This window comes from Acomys minous (genome assembly GCF_964271855.1).
Source record: "Acomys minous genome assembly, chromosome: 7".
Taxonomy (NCBI): Eukaryota; Metazoa; Chordata; class Mammalia; order Rodentia; family Muridae; genus Acomys; species Acomys minous.
In genome coordinates, this window is record NC_140488.1 from 73,388,154 (window position 1) to 73,401,867 (window position 13,714).

Consider the following 13,714-nt stretch of genomic DNA (forward strand, 5'->3'; position numbering starts at 1 on the left):
ATAAGCGAACATGAAATTTACGTTATACTCTGTAGAGGGCAAAAAGGTCCTTGTGCACGTAGATAAGCACTGGAGAAGCCAGAAAAAGTTAAACACATAGTTGCTGTCTTCAATGGGAGAAGATACTTAGCTGTTCTCCTGGAATGCTGGGGAGGGGGAGTAGTTTACAACCTGGCAATCCTTTTCTACCTGTTGAGTCAGGCTCTGCCCATATCACACAGAAGATTGTTTGTTTTTCCAAACCCATAAGACCTTGTGCCATTTGTACTTTACAACAGCCTAAGTGACTTCTATGTTGTCTTTGGAGCAGGCATTCTGTTTACCTCAGTCATCCTCCTTAGGTCTTTGAGCGCTGTTTCTGAAGTCAACAAGAACCTATCTTACAAACAAAGCCACATGTACTTTGTAAAGAACTTCAATGTAAACATGTCTTAAGCTTTGTTGTACTCACGAGAATGAGTTCATCTTTACCCAAATACTTTTTTTATAAAATTGGACTGTGCCTAAATATGGCTAAATTAAAATGATCTGGGACAAAGTCTAGAAGTCCTGCCCCAGCACCAAACTTGAGCAGATCCAAGTTTCATTCTTACCTCACCCTGTCATTTATTTTTAGCTGCTGTAAAGCCTGCAAAGACCCTTCCACAATACTCAAATTTTACCCTAATCTAATCTATTAAGCACATTTGAACAAATTTGTGGGCAAAGCTTTCTTCCTAAATTATAGTTTTATTGTGTCTCTTTTTACTTCTTATGAGCCCAAGGCCTTGTATATGTATATGCTAGGCCCACTGAGCTGCATCCTGACTCATCTCTTTTTTATAGTTTATGTATTGATATATTTCAGCAGATTGTTAAGTATATAACAAACCTGGCCATAACAGCCACTGAATCTAGAGAGGAGAGATGACAAGGGTAATGGGAAGGTATGTATGGGCAAAGTACAATGATATGCATGTATGAAAATATCATAATAAAATCCATTATTTTATATAGTAATTGAATGAGGTGGATAGGAAGGGGGTTCCCCCTTTCTGAGGAATAGGGAAGGGGGGACTGGGATGTGAGGAGGGACAGGGCTATGACCAAGATATAAAGTGAATAATAAATAAAATAATTAAAAAGTAATTAATAAAAATGCAGTTTTAAAAGCCTAGTCGATGAGCTGGAGAGGTTTCTCAGTGGTTAAAAACATTTGCAGAAGACCAAAGTTTAGATCCCAGCACCCACGTCAGATAGCTCACAACTACCTGTAAGTCCAGTTTCAGGGGATGCTAGGCACTCTTTTGGCCTCTGCAGGCACACGCACACACATGTGCTTGTGTGCACATACATGCAAAGACACAGAGAGCTGAGTATACACATATGTAAAAATAAAACTTAAATGAAATAAAAGCCAAGTTAAGGAATGGCAAGATGGCTCAGTGATTAAAAGCACAAATGATCTTCCAGAAGACCCGAGTGATTCTCAACATGCTTGCCATGTGGTTCACAAGCACTTATAGGAGTTACAACTCCAGCTTCAGAGGATCTGACACCTCTGACCTCCAAGGGTACCAGCACACACATTCATATACTCACACACAGACACATATGCATATATAAATTTTTAACAATAATTTTTGCCACACAGTGCAGACACCTTTAATCCTAGCACATGGGAGGCAGAAGCAGATGGATCTCTCTGTAAGTTCCATCTTCTGTGTGGCCAGCCTTGTTTATATAGTGAGTCCCATAACAGCTAGAGCTACACAATGAGATCCTTTTTTGAAAACAAAACAAAAGCAAGCAAAGAAACAACCCCCCCAAAAATCATTTAAAATATATTTTTTAATTGGAATAGAATTGCATCACCTTTCCCCTTCATTTTCTCCCACCAGACCCTCCCAGCTTCCTGCCCTCAAGCCTCATCCACTTACTCTCAAGTTGATAGACTCTTTAAAAAAATTTTTTTTAAAAAAGTCAGGGGGCTGGAGAGATGGCTCAGAGGTTAAGAGCACTGATTCAGTTCCAGTACCAACATGGCAGCTCACAACTGTCTGTAACTCCAATTGCAGGGTTTCTGGCACCCTCACACAAGTAAAACACCAATGCACATAAGAAATAAGAAGGTATCATTATAAATTTTAATTTAAAAATTCTTAGTAAACTTAGTGCTTATTTAAAACTGCAAGTTTGAACCTCTTTGAACCTAATCCCCATGTTAAAGGACTTCAATTAATTACACATACCTACTAGGAAGAAAATTAACATTAAATGCATTAAAATATACAAAAGTTGTGTAATACTTGATCTATAACATTTAATGAGTACCTGCCTTAGTTAGGATTTCTACTGCTGTGACAAAACACCATGACCAAATGCAACTTGGTAAGGAAGGGGTCATTTGACTTACATATCCTGAATCACAGTCCATTGAGGGAAGCCAAGGCAGGAACTTAAACCCAGCAGGAACCCGGAGGCAGGAGCTGACGCAGACACCATAGAGAAGAACTGCCTACTGGGCTTGTTTCTTGTGGCTTGCTCAGCCTGTTTTCTCATAGAACCAGTATAAGTAAGGGGCCTTGGAGTTGGAACAGAACACACCCAGCCACCAAATTCTCTGTACAAAGGAGCAGTGTTTCTGCAGAAGTGGTTTTTAAAGAGAAAAGGGGGGAGGGGAGACTGTGTTAGGATGAGTTGGTACATCCTGGTTGGACATGTTAACCAGTCTAGCCAAATAATGATTTTTGGTTGCTTGACCTTGATGTTTTGATAGTTGGACCTTGGTGATCAATCAGTCTCAGGAATGAGTCAGTGGTCAAGTAAAGGAATGGACGTTGGGGGATAGCTTTAGGAATGTAATCTAACAGTTTAGCAAGAGAGAGGGAGAGGGGGAAGGAAGGACCAGCCAGCACCATGTTGCAGTGCTTGAGCCTGTTAGAAAGACCTTTCTTTCCCCAGGGCCACCAGCTGGGAGATGGCACCACCCACAATGGGCTGGGCCTTCCCCTATCAATCACTAATTAAGAAAATGCCCTACAGGCTTGTATGCCACCTGGTCTTAGGGAGGTGTTTTGTTTTGTTTTTTTGTTTTTTGTTTTTTGTTTTTTCCTCCGTTGAGACTCTTTCCTGTCAGATGATTCTAGTTTGTGTCAAGTTGACACAATCCCACTCCCCATTTCCTTTCCTTTTTATTTGGTTAAATTAGCTCCTCTGTAATAGTGCTTTCTTTAGCTGCATCCTTCTGCTACGTTCCCACAGAAAGTCTAAATTTTTTGTTGTCTAATTTTCTTTTTTCTGCAGGTTCAGGAATATAGAGAGGCTCTTGATGCAGTCCTCATCAAGGGCAAAAATGGAGTCCCACTTCTCCCAGAGCTGTACAGTGTTCCTCCTGATAGGGTAAGTCAGATAGTGCTGGACCATTACAAGAGAGAAACCGTGTTTCTGTGGTAGTGACTTATTTGAGCCAAATAGTTTTTGTGACTTTGTATCTTACGACTTTAATATTCTAAAATTTTCATTTTCAGATTAGGACAACCGAAATACAATTTTTCCTTTCAATATAAATTTCTAAAGCATACTCAATTATGGTACTGTTGTACAACAAGATATAAATGAAAACAAATATCAATTCTGAGGATGTAGAGATCAGGAGGTGGACCCAGAGTGGTTTCCTGTGTAGCTCTTAGGACTAGGCATCCTCTGAAGCCAATTATGTGAGGTTGCTAATGTAGATCAGACTTGGAAAACTGAAGCAGGTGCTGTCTTTGTTAGCCATCGTGAAGGAGAATTAGTCATGGTAGAGACAGTTTTACATTCTGTTATGGATTTGGAGAGTAAGTTCCTAGCAGCATCAGCAGTATCAGCTGAGAATTTATTATGATAATTTCCATCCACCCCCACCACACTTAGTCTTCATTTTCATAAGATTCTTGGGTGATTTGTGCACACGTTACATTACAGCTGGAGCACTGCCTTACTTAGCTTTTCAATCCATCACCTATAAATTATAAACCACAATCTAGACTTGTCTTTTCTCATCTAGTATCTTAAGCTTTCTATTAATGCCTCTCATTTGATTTCCTTATCTCTTAATTTAGGTTGATGAAGAGTATCAGAATCCTCACACTGTGGATCGAGTCCCTATGGGAAAACTGCCTCACATGTGGGGTCAGTCACTATACATTTTAGGAAGCTTGATGGCAGAGGTAAGGGAAAACTTCAAAGCTATCCCACTACCTCTCTCTCTCTCTCTCTCTCTCTCTCTCTCTCTCTCTCTCTCTCTCTCTCTCTCTCTCTCTCTCTCTCTCCTATCTATCTATCTGCCTTAGTCACCATAATAATCAATTCCTTTCATACTTTGACTTAATTATAGCTTTTCCTCCAGCTCTTCAGCAAAGGGGTATGACCAGAACTTGGCAAAAATCTTTTGCTCCCTGGCAACCATGTCTATTGTGTTGCCCAGAGCTCCCTACCTTGGCATTGTACTTGGTACTATTCAGGAATCAAGTTGTGGATCTCTCCCTTTCAAAACTCCCCTCAGTGTCTTGTTTGGTAGCGGTTACTGGTGATGGATTAAATGCTAACCTTTCTAAGGGTTAGCATAACCCTTAACCCGTAACCCATAACATAAGGGTTCATTCCTTAAGTGATCATTTGGGTACTTTCACTAGAGCTTGGCAATAACCATGTGCTCTGTTTGGTTAGTTAAGATTTTTTTTTACCTGTTGGTAAAGCGCTATCTAAATGCTCTTTATATAAGATTCTGTTAAGATGGATCTTAAGGAAACACATTTCTTACCCAGTAACTTTGGGTGGGGCATTTTGGGCCTACATAGAAGGATATTTCTTCTAAGAAGGTTTTCAGCACTTTCTGATAAACCTATTTTCAAGGTTATTTTTTAAAATACAAGGTCTTACTATGTATCAGTAGCTAGCCTCTAACTTACAGTGATCTTCCTGTGTCTGTTTCCTGAGTTTGGAGGTTACAAGTGTGTTCCATCACACCTAGCATGGTTGTTTTGATATGATAGACCCAGGTTTTTGGAGAATATAGTTTGGAACTTAACTGGCATTTCTTTCTGTTTATGTGGCCATTTATTTTCTACAGCTATATTTTTGGTTTTGTTTCCTGTAGCTATGGCTGTTTGATAATCTTTAATTTAATGCTTGGCTCCAGAAATAATGGACATAATGCTTTAAAACAATGCTTGTCCAGCAACTTTCTCATCTAGCCATAAATTAAATGGGATGGGAAAAGGAAGGGCTCTGTAATATTAAGGAGAAAGATGGATGAGTTTATATTATTTCACAATGTATGGAATCTATGTAAAAAGATTTCTGCTAGTCAAAAAGCACAACAGACACATAGACAAAAAAGCAAACAATGCTTATTATCAATTTTAAATTTAATATAATTTGAGAAATCCATGTATGAGTGCTACATTTATATTATTTTCACTTCTTGATCCCTTCTACACACAGATCCTACCAAGTCCATTTAGTGTTGCTCATATGTGTATTTATTTAGGACTGACCCCTTGGGATTGGATAACCTGTCAGGGAGCTCATTCCTGGAAAAGAATGGTTCTTTCTATCTCAGAAACTATTAATTGCCTATAGATCTTGGTCTAGTGTCTTCTGAGATTTTCCCCATTCATGTTGGCATGTCTATTGGTGGTGTCATTGTGCAAGTCTTGTTTAGGTGACCATGTTTTTACATTTCCATGGGTGCAGCTTCCTTGTCATGTATAGAAAGTATAATACATTACAGCAGATGTCCTGGTCCCTGGCTCTTAAAATGCTTCCACTTGCTCTTCCATTATATTCCCTGAGCCTTGGGCAGAGGAGTATTTTAGATGTGTTGATAATGATCAGGTACCCCAAAGTCATTTGTAGCAGTTTTTTTAATTTATTTTTTTACATATGCATTTTTATTATTATACCTATATAAAATAAACTATATACAGCAAAATAACCACAGAACATTCAGGAATTACATTCCTGTTACATTCATAGTGTTTTGGCTGTTTGTATTTGACAACCTTGAAGAAAGCATCTTTCCTATCTTGATGAGCCTAAAATTCTGAATGTAAATCCATATCTATCATATCTCTTCTTTATCAACTTAAAGCATCTAAAAACATCTTAACTCCTAAACAACTAAGCTCAATTGTAAAACTAAACTGTCTGGTCTTCAACCCCATCAGAGACTTGAGAAGGAATAAAATTAATTATCTGAATAAACAGGAAGTGCAGATTAGCAGATTCCTAATTTAATAAGGAAAAGGAAAAAGAAAAAATGATAGAGACAGTTTGCTGCCATATCTCTCTACAATGTTGGAGTATCATCTTCAGCCTTCTGGCCCAGTGTATCTGAGAGACATTTATGAGGCAGGAGCTACTGAGGACTTTCTTACCCTGTCTTGGTAGAGTTTGGCCGTCAATTCTGCCTGCATCCAAGCTTGCCAAATTTTGGGCAGAATTCTGGCAGTGGTAAAAATGAAGACATTTTGCCCACTGGCTGGTTTGCCAGTATTTGAAGCCCTCTCCATGAGGAGGTTTTAAAGTCTTACTGATTTGGAGTAGTTAAGCCTCAACCTCCCTTCCAACCTCCCTTCCAACCTCCCTTCCAACCCCCCAACCCTACAGGTAGGAGAGAGAAGGTTAGTAGGGAGAGGGGGGCCCTTACTTTTCCTGGCTGTTGAGGGTCAATTGGGTTCCTTTGGGCTGTACCCGTCTCTGTCAACATCAGATGCAGCCAGCAATCTCCTCTAAGCTGCTGTATCCCAAAGTGTCTCTTTTTCTGTCTCCTCCAAACCACCACACTGTCCATCTTTGGTCTCTTCAGACTTGCACACCACATGCCAATATCACACACCACACCACGCTCTCTCTGTCTCTAATTTGTATCCCCAGAGCCCTAGACCACACCCCTCTCTGTGCTGCACTAGGACTGCTGTTACCAGCTGGAAAAAGCCATGTCCCTCATGAGACCATTAACAAGTGTGGACAAGCTAAAGCCAAAACTAAAATCCCACACTTGGGATTAGAACAAAAACATATTTATATAACATAACTGAGTTTACAAAGAAACGAAAACTTTTAGTACACTCATTTGTTCTCTACATTCTAACCCCTTGTGGTTTTCTGTGATGGTCTCTGCTGCAAAAAGAAGCTTTTTGATGAAGGGTAAGAGCTACACGTACCTGTGTGCATAAGGGTGGTATTTAGAACTCAGTTAGGAATTATAGTGGTTTAGGAAACTGACAGTAGCAGATTCTCCTCTAGGTTTCATGACCCCCAGCCTCCAAGTGTAGTTGGGTGGGTTTCCAGTATCAGGCATGAGTTCCCTCCTAGACTCCAATTAGACAACTGCTGCTTGCTTCTGTGCCATAAATACCACTGTTGGACCCTTGGGGATATCTTGCCATACTGGTCACAGTTGTGGTTCACAGGCCTCATAGGTGACCAGGACTATTGCTTGCTTTTGTCCCTTGGCAGCTTGTATAGCACTTTTGGTCATTTAGAGATCTAACCATCATACAGGAAGCTTTCCGGTCAGTTCCAGCTCAATTCCTTCAAGTTCTGTTTCTGAGTGTATGGTGTCTTCAGCTATTGGGTCTTCTTTCAGGTTCTGTGAGGCAACCAAGAGACATGATATTATGTGGATCTCTCTCTCTCTCTCTCTCTCTCTCTCTCTCTCTCTCTCTCTCTCACACACACACACACACACACACACACACTATATGTATGTTTAAATAAACAAAAAATGTTTCCCTGTGGCTTTTCCAAACATCCTTAGGATTATTTGTCCCATTGCCATCCCTCTCCTTTTCCAGTTTAATCTCCCACTCCATTTTCCTATTTCCTTTTTTAAGGCATTAGGGTTTGTTTTTCTTTTTCATTTGTCCATGTGTCACAATATGTATATTCAGAAAGGATAGCTGAGTAACCAGAAAGTTTCTGTTTATTTATAATTAATTTAGATATGAATTCTAGGACTTCAAGCATTTTTATATAGGTCAAGTGTTTGTTTCCTTTCTGTCATTTCCCCCTAAAATACTAGCTTTAGTTTATTTTTTTGTTTTATGTGTGTGGGTGCTTTGTGTACCATGTACCATGTATATGCAGTGCCTGTGAAGAGAGAAGAGGCATCAGATTATCTGAAAAGGGAGTTAACCAGCTGTGAGCCACCATGTGGGTGTTGGGAATGGAACTCAGGTCTTCTGGAAGAGCAGTCAATGCTCTTAACTGCTGAGCCGTCTTTCTAGTATCCTAGCTTTATATTTTTGAGGTTTATTAATTTTGTACTTGTGGGTTTTCTTCAGGGATTTTTAGCTCCTGGAGAAATTGATCCCCTGAACCGTAGGTTTTCTACTGTGCCAAAGCCAGATGTGGTGGTTCAAGGTATGTATTACTCCTAGCAACAGAAATGTTATCTTAAAAGTCTGATTAGGGAACAACAGTTGGGGGCTTTGTTTAGGCTTCAAAAAGTCTATAATATATTTGGCTTAGTTTGATTTCAAAATTACTGTTAATAATAAAATCAATGAAAGATGACTGTAGAGGATTATAAATTACTATTTGATACACCTTATTTCTGGGAACTCTTTTCTTTAAAATTTCATGACATTTTATTCCACTGGTTACTGTTACTTTCTTTTAAACCATGCTTTCTATGCTTTTCCTGCTAGCATAGCCTTCTTTTCATAACCTTCTATGCATTAACGTCCTCCCTGCATTAGGCTTTAGGCCTGCACCTGTCATAGTACATTAGCTTCTGACCATTATCTTACTAGGGAGTATGTCTAAAAAATGTCCCTTAAGAATCAACATAAATGTGAGAGTATCTGCGTTATGCAAAACACTGAGCTGAGTTCTCTAAACATCATGAATGCAAGTCTTGGCTGTATGTAGGAGTACATGTGCTTCATCCCAGTAGTGGAGAGCCAGAGGCAGGCACAGCTCTGATTTCAATGCTAGCTTGTTCTCTATCAGGAGTTCTATACCAGGCTGGCCACGGATGTATGCTGAGACTGTCTTAGTTAGGGTTTCTGTTGCTCTGAAGACATACCATGACCATGGCAGCTCTTATAAAGGAAAACATTAAATGGGGCTTGGCTTACACTGCAGAGGTTTAGTCCATTCTCATAATGGGAAGCATGTCATCGTTCAGGCAAACAGGATGCTGGAGAAGTAGCTGAGAGTTCTACACCCGGATCAGCAGGCAGCAGGAAAAGAGTAAGCCACTAGGACTAGCTTGAGCTTCTGAACCTTCAAAGCCCACCTCCAGTGACACACTGCCTCCAACATAGCCATACATACTCCAGCAAGGCCACACCTCATAATCATTTCAAATACTGCCATGCCCTATGAGTCTATGGGGACTATTTTCATTCAAATTATCGCAGAGACCTTGTCTCAAAAAAAAGTCCTAGTCTGACTATCTATGAACTATGTCTGTATGTCAAACACAAGCCTGGTCTCTCTCCTATCCTTTTACTTCTCTCAGAAAATGTTGATATTGTTACTTTCCTTGTTTCTTTTGATATTACCATTATCCTGGTTTTTTGAGAGTAGACATCTTGGTATGAATTTTCATTCTCCAATATCACTCTTCAATATAGTGTTAAGTCATGCTGTAAAGCTTCTTTAAGATACTCCTAGATGCCAGACACAGTGGCGAACACCTTTAATCCCAGCATTTGGGAGGCAGGGGCAGGTGGATCTCTGTGAGTTCAAGGCCAGCCTGGTCTACAGAGAGAGTTCCAGGACAGCCAAGGATACACAGAGAAACCCTGTCTCAAACAAACAAACAAAGATATTCCTAGTCATTTGGATTTCAAGTTGATTGTGTATGGAAAATCAGCCTATTTTCTAAAGCTTCTTATACTTGACACTCTATTTGATCATAAAGGCGGTCTTTGCTTTCCATTGTTGCTAGCAAATGTTTTATAGAGACTCATACTCTAGTCGTGCTTTTTCTTTCCTAGTTATATAATTTTAAAAATCTAGAATAATCCCTGATTCATCAGAATTCCTCAATAATACCTTCTCTTTCCCTTTCCAAAAGAAATTACACACTTTATAATATCTTTAGGAGTCTGGAGAGACGGCTCAGCTCAGGATTTAAGAGCACTTGTTCTTGCAGGGGACCCAGGTTCACTTCCCAGAACCCACACAGTGGCTTACAACTATGTAGAACTCAATTTCAGGGGATCTGATACCTTCTTCAGATCTTCATGGGCACCAGGCATGGATGTGGTACATGGTCATACATGCAAGCAAAACACTCATCCACATAAATAAGTCTATAAGATTTTTTTTAAAGTTTCTATTGGACTAAAACCTAAAATCTCATCTTCTTTCTTTTTTATAGTCTCCATTCTGGCTGAAACAGAAGAAATCAAGGCCATTTTGAAGGATAAAGGAATTGACGTAGAAACCATTGCTGAGGTATACCCCATCAGAGTCCAGCCAGCTCGGATTCTCAGCCACATTTATTCCAGTCTAGGTAAGGAGATTGGCTAGCCTGCTAGAATCAAATAATTATGGCTGGTTTCTTTCCATTTTACCCTTCTTTAACTTGTATTGCTTTATTACGTTGAATCTGAGAAGGAATTTAGACTCTGGAATGCAGGTTTCTGAACCAATCTGTTAAGAGCAGGCTTGATAATTTTAGATGTATTTTATGCATACTTTGGTCTGTAGGACATGCTTGTTTTCAGACAACATTATATCCTTGTTCTAAATGAATATTTAACTAGTATGTTCTCCCCTTTCTTGGAATTTATATATTTTGAATACATGCTAACTTTATGTACAGTAGTGATCAAGGAACTTGTTTTAGATATTTATACTTTGTCATGTAATAAACTAATTATTAACATAAATTCCTTAATCAAATATCTTTTTCTTAATAGTTATTTTTATTCTCTTATTAAATTTAATGATCGAATTGTTACACTGTTAATTAACAAAAGATATGAGGTCTGGGAGTCTGTAGCTCAGTGGCACAACACTTGCCTAACATAAACTCTGAGTTCTGACCTTATTACAAAAGAAAGAAAGAAAGAAAGAAAGAAAGAAAGAAAGAAAGAAAGAAAGAAAAGAATATACCAAATTTTAAAACTACCTTTTCAAGACACTGAATAATCACCCCTTCCCCCAGATATTCAGATTCTGATCTCTAGTACCTATGAACATTACCTTATATGACAAAAATAATTTTTCAGGTATGGTTAAATTAAAGAACTTGGCATGAGAATATTACCCTAAATTATTGGGGAGGACTCCAAATATAATCAGATCAGGCTATAGAAGTAGTTATGGTATAACAGAAATAAAGGACTGGTTTTACTAGTCAGGGTTCTCTAGAGTATTATAACTTATAGAGTGAGTATATATGGGATAGAAATATATATGAGGTATGTTTGTATGCATATATATGATTTATTATAACTTACAGTCTGTGGTCCAGCTAATCCAACAATGGCTGCCTAGAAACACAAAGTCCAATAATCTAATTTAATCTGTTTAGTTCACAAGGCTGGGTGTCTCAGCTGGTCTTCAGTATACACCGAAATCCCAAAGAAGTAGGTTCTACTGCCAGTGAAGGAATGTACTTGCTAATGAGGGCAAGAGCAAGCAGGCGAAGAGAACAAGCTTCCTTCTTCTTCTATATCCTTTATATAGGTTTCCAGCAGAAGCTGTAGCCCATGTTGGAGGTGGGTCTTCCCACTTCAAACGATGTGCATTAAAGGTGTGTCTTCCCACTTTAAAGATCTGGACAGGAAGTCAGTCTTCCTGCTTCAAATGATTAAGCAAAAATCCCTCCCAGATGTGCCCAGCCATTTTGGGGTTTTAGGTAATTCCAGATGTAGTCATGTTGACAACAAAGAATAACCATCACAAGTCCACCCAAATCATATCTCCTTATGTCATGCTTAATTTTGAAATGAAACAACCAGGTCATAATTATGCATAACATGATATAACTATTGTACGATCACAAACTCTTTGTGTATTTAAGCAGGTCATAATAAAATGCCTAATATAGCTATCCCCCATACAACTGCACATGCACTAAAAATTTAGAATAGGTGGCAACGTCACTTAAGGGACATCCTTTTAGTATCTCAAACTTAAGTATGATAACCATTGATATTCTCTAAATTGAGGAAAGAGCTGGATGGCGGTACTGCACACCTTTAATCCCAGCACTCAAGAGGCAACGGCAGCCTGATCTACAGAATAAGTTCCAGGATAGCCAGACACATAAAAATGCTGTCAAAATACCAAAGAGGCAGAAATACTCATGTCACTTATAATCCTCATTTCTGCAACTGGTCATGTGGCTTTAGCTGGTATTTATAATCACCTCCTCCTACCCATTCTGTATATCCTGTACCCTCACCAGGCACCTCAGAAGGTCTTGGCTCTTTTCTTAAGAGGAGTGACCCATACCTGTATTTCTCATGGGTCTGTGCCTTTTGTCATCCAGATTGTTGTAGTTTACCATTGCCTTTAATCACAGGACATGGTAGCACCAAGAGACATGCTAAAGGATCTCCTGCACTGCAGACATAGTCTTTCTTATCTCCGCTGTGGAGAAGCAATCTAATTTCCCCTTGGAAATCTAGATCATCTGTCCTAACACTGCTACTCTTTTTTAGCCTGTTGGCTTAAGGGCATCAGAAGGCCAAAGTGGCCAGCATGGGCTCTGAGCTTCCAGGTCAATGGAATATTTGTTGTGGCTCTCAGCAGGACTGAGAGCCCCCATTCTGGAACCAAAACTTCTAGACCAGAAGAACTTAAGGTCAAGTAAACAGGAAGCAAAAATTGTCCTAGTATGTCACAAGGAGTGATAGTGAGTGGCACTATTTCCTTTCTACCCCTTGATTCCTGGACCTGTGGATCCTTGCTTTGGGAGAAACCCATATACTGGATGCTAATTCAAGCTTAGACCACCTTCTGGAGAACCCTAACTCAGCCCTTAAGGCTGCTGCCACTTAATCAGCACTCTGTGTCTGTCTTCAAAAGGCTGTTCCATCTTTCCAGCTGCTTTAGGATGGTACGGAACATGGTAAGGCTGATGGATTCTATGATTCTGGGCCCACTGTCACACTTCTCTGACTGAAGTGAGTTCCTTGCTGATAAGCAATACTGTGTGGGATACCATTACAGTGGATAAGGCATTCTGTAAGTCTATGATGGTGGCTTTGGCAGAAGCATTACATGCAGGAAAGGCAAATCCATAACCAGAATAAGTATTTACTCCAGTAAGGACAAAGAGCTGTCCTTTCCACGGAGGACATGGTCCAGTGTAGTTAGCTTGCCATATCCGGGACTCAGTGTTGGTCTCTGTTGTTGGGAGATCCGGCACTAGCAGCAGCTGTAGCCAGATAAGCGTTGATGAGTGGAAGTCCATTTTGTTGACTTCAGACTGCCCTTGAACTCATGATCCTCCTGCCTCCACCTTGTTCAGCAAATCCTACCAGTGTGTGCCACCACAACTGGCTATTAGTATAGTCTATTAAGCCCTCCTTAAAGTGTTCAACTGCTTTTCTAATTCAAAGTCCCAAAGTACACTCCACCAACAAGCAGCATTGTCAGGCCTGTCACAGGAATACCCTAGTCCTAGTACCAACTTCTGTCTTAGTGTTCTATTGCTCTGAACAGCCACTGTGACCATGGCAGCCCTTAAAGAACACCATTTAACTGAGGCTGG

The 13,714-nt window shown here is 39.7% G+C and overlaps 1 protein-coding gene across 12 annotated transcripts in view; it reads left to right on the plus strand.

The window, feature by feature from the left end:
• Positions 1–13,714, plus strand: part of PHKA1 (phosphorylase kinase regulatory subunit alpha 1) — a 114,285-nt gene that overhangs the window by 37,636 nt on the left and 62,935 nt on the right. For all 12 annotated transcript variants that reach the window (XM_084788800.1, XM_084788804.1, XM_084788806.1 and 9 more), the window contains 4 exons: positions 3,286–3,381; positions 4,083–4,190; positions 8,313–8,391; positions 10,364–10,498. In XM_084788800.1, coding sequence (XP_084644926.1) covers positions 3,286–3,381; positions 4,083–4,190; positions 8,313–8,391; positions 10,364–10,498 — 418 coding nt within the window. The remainder of the gene's footprint in view (positions 1–3,285; positions 3,382–4,082; positions 4,191–8,312; positions 8,392–10,363; positions 10,499–13,714) is intronic.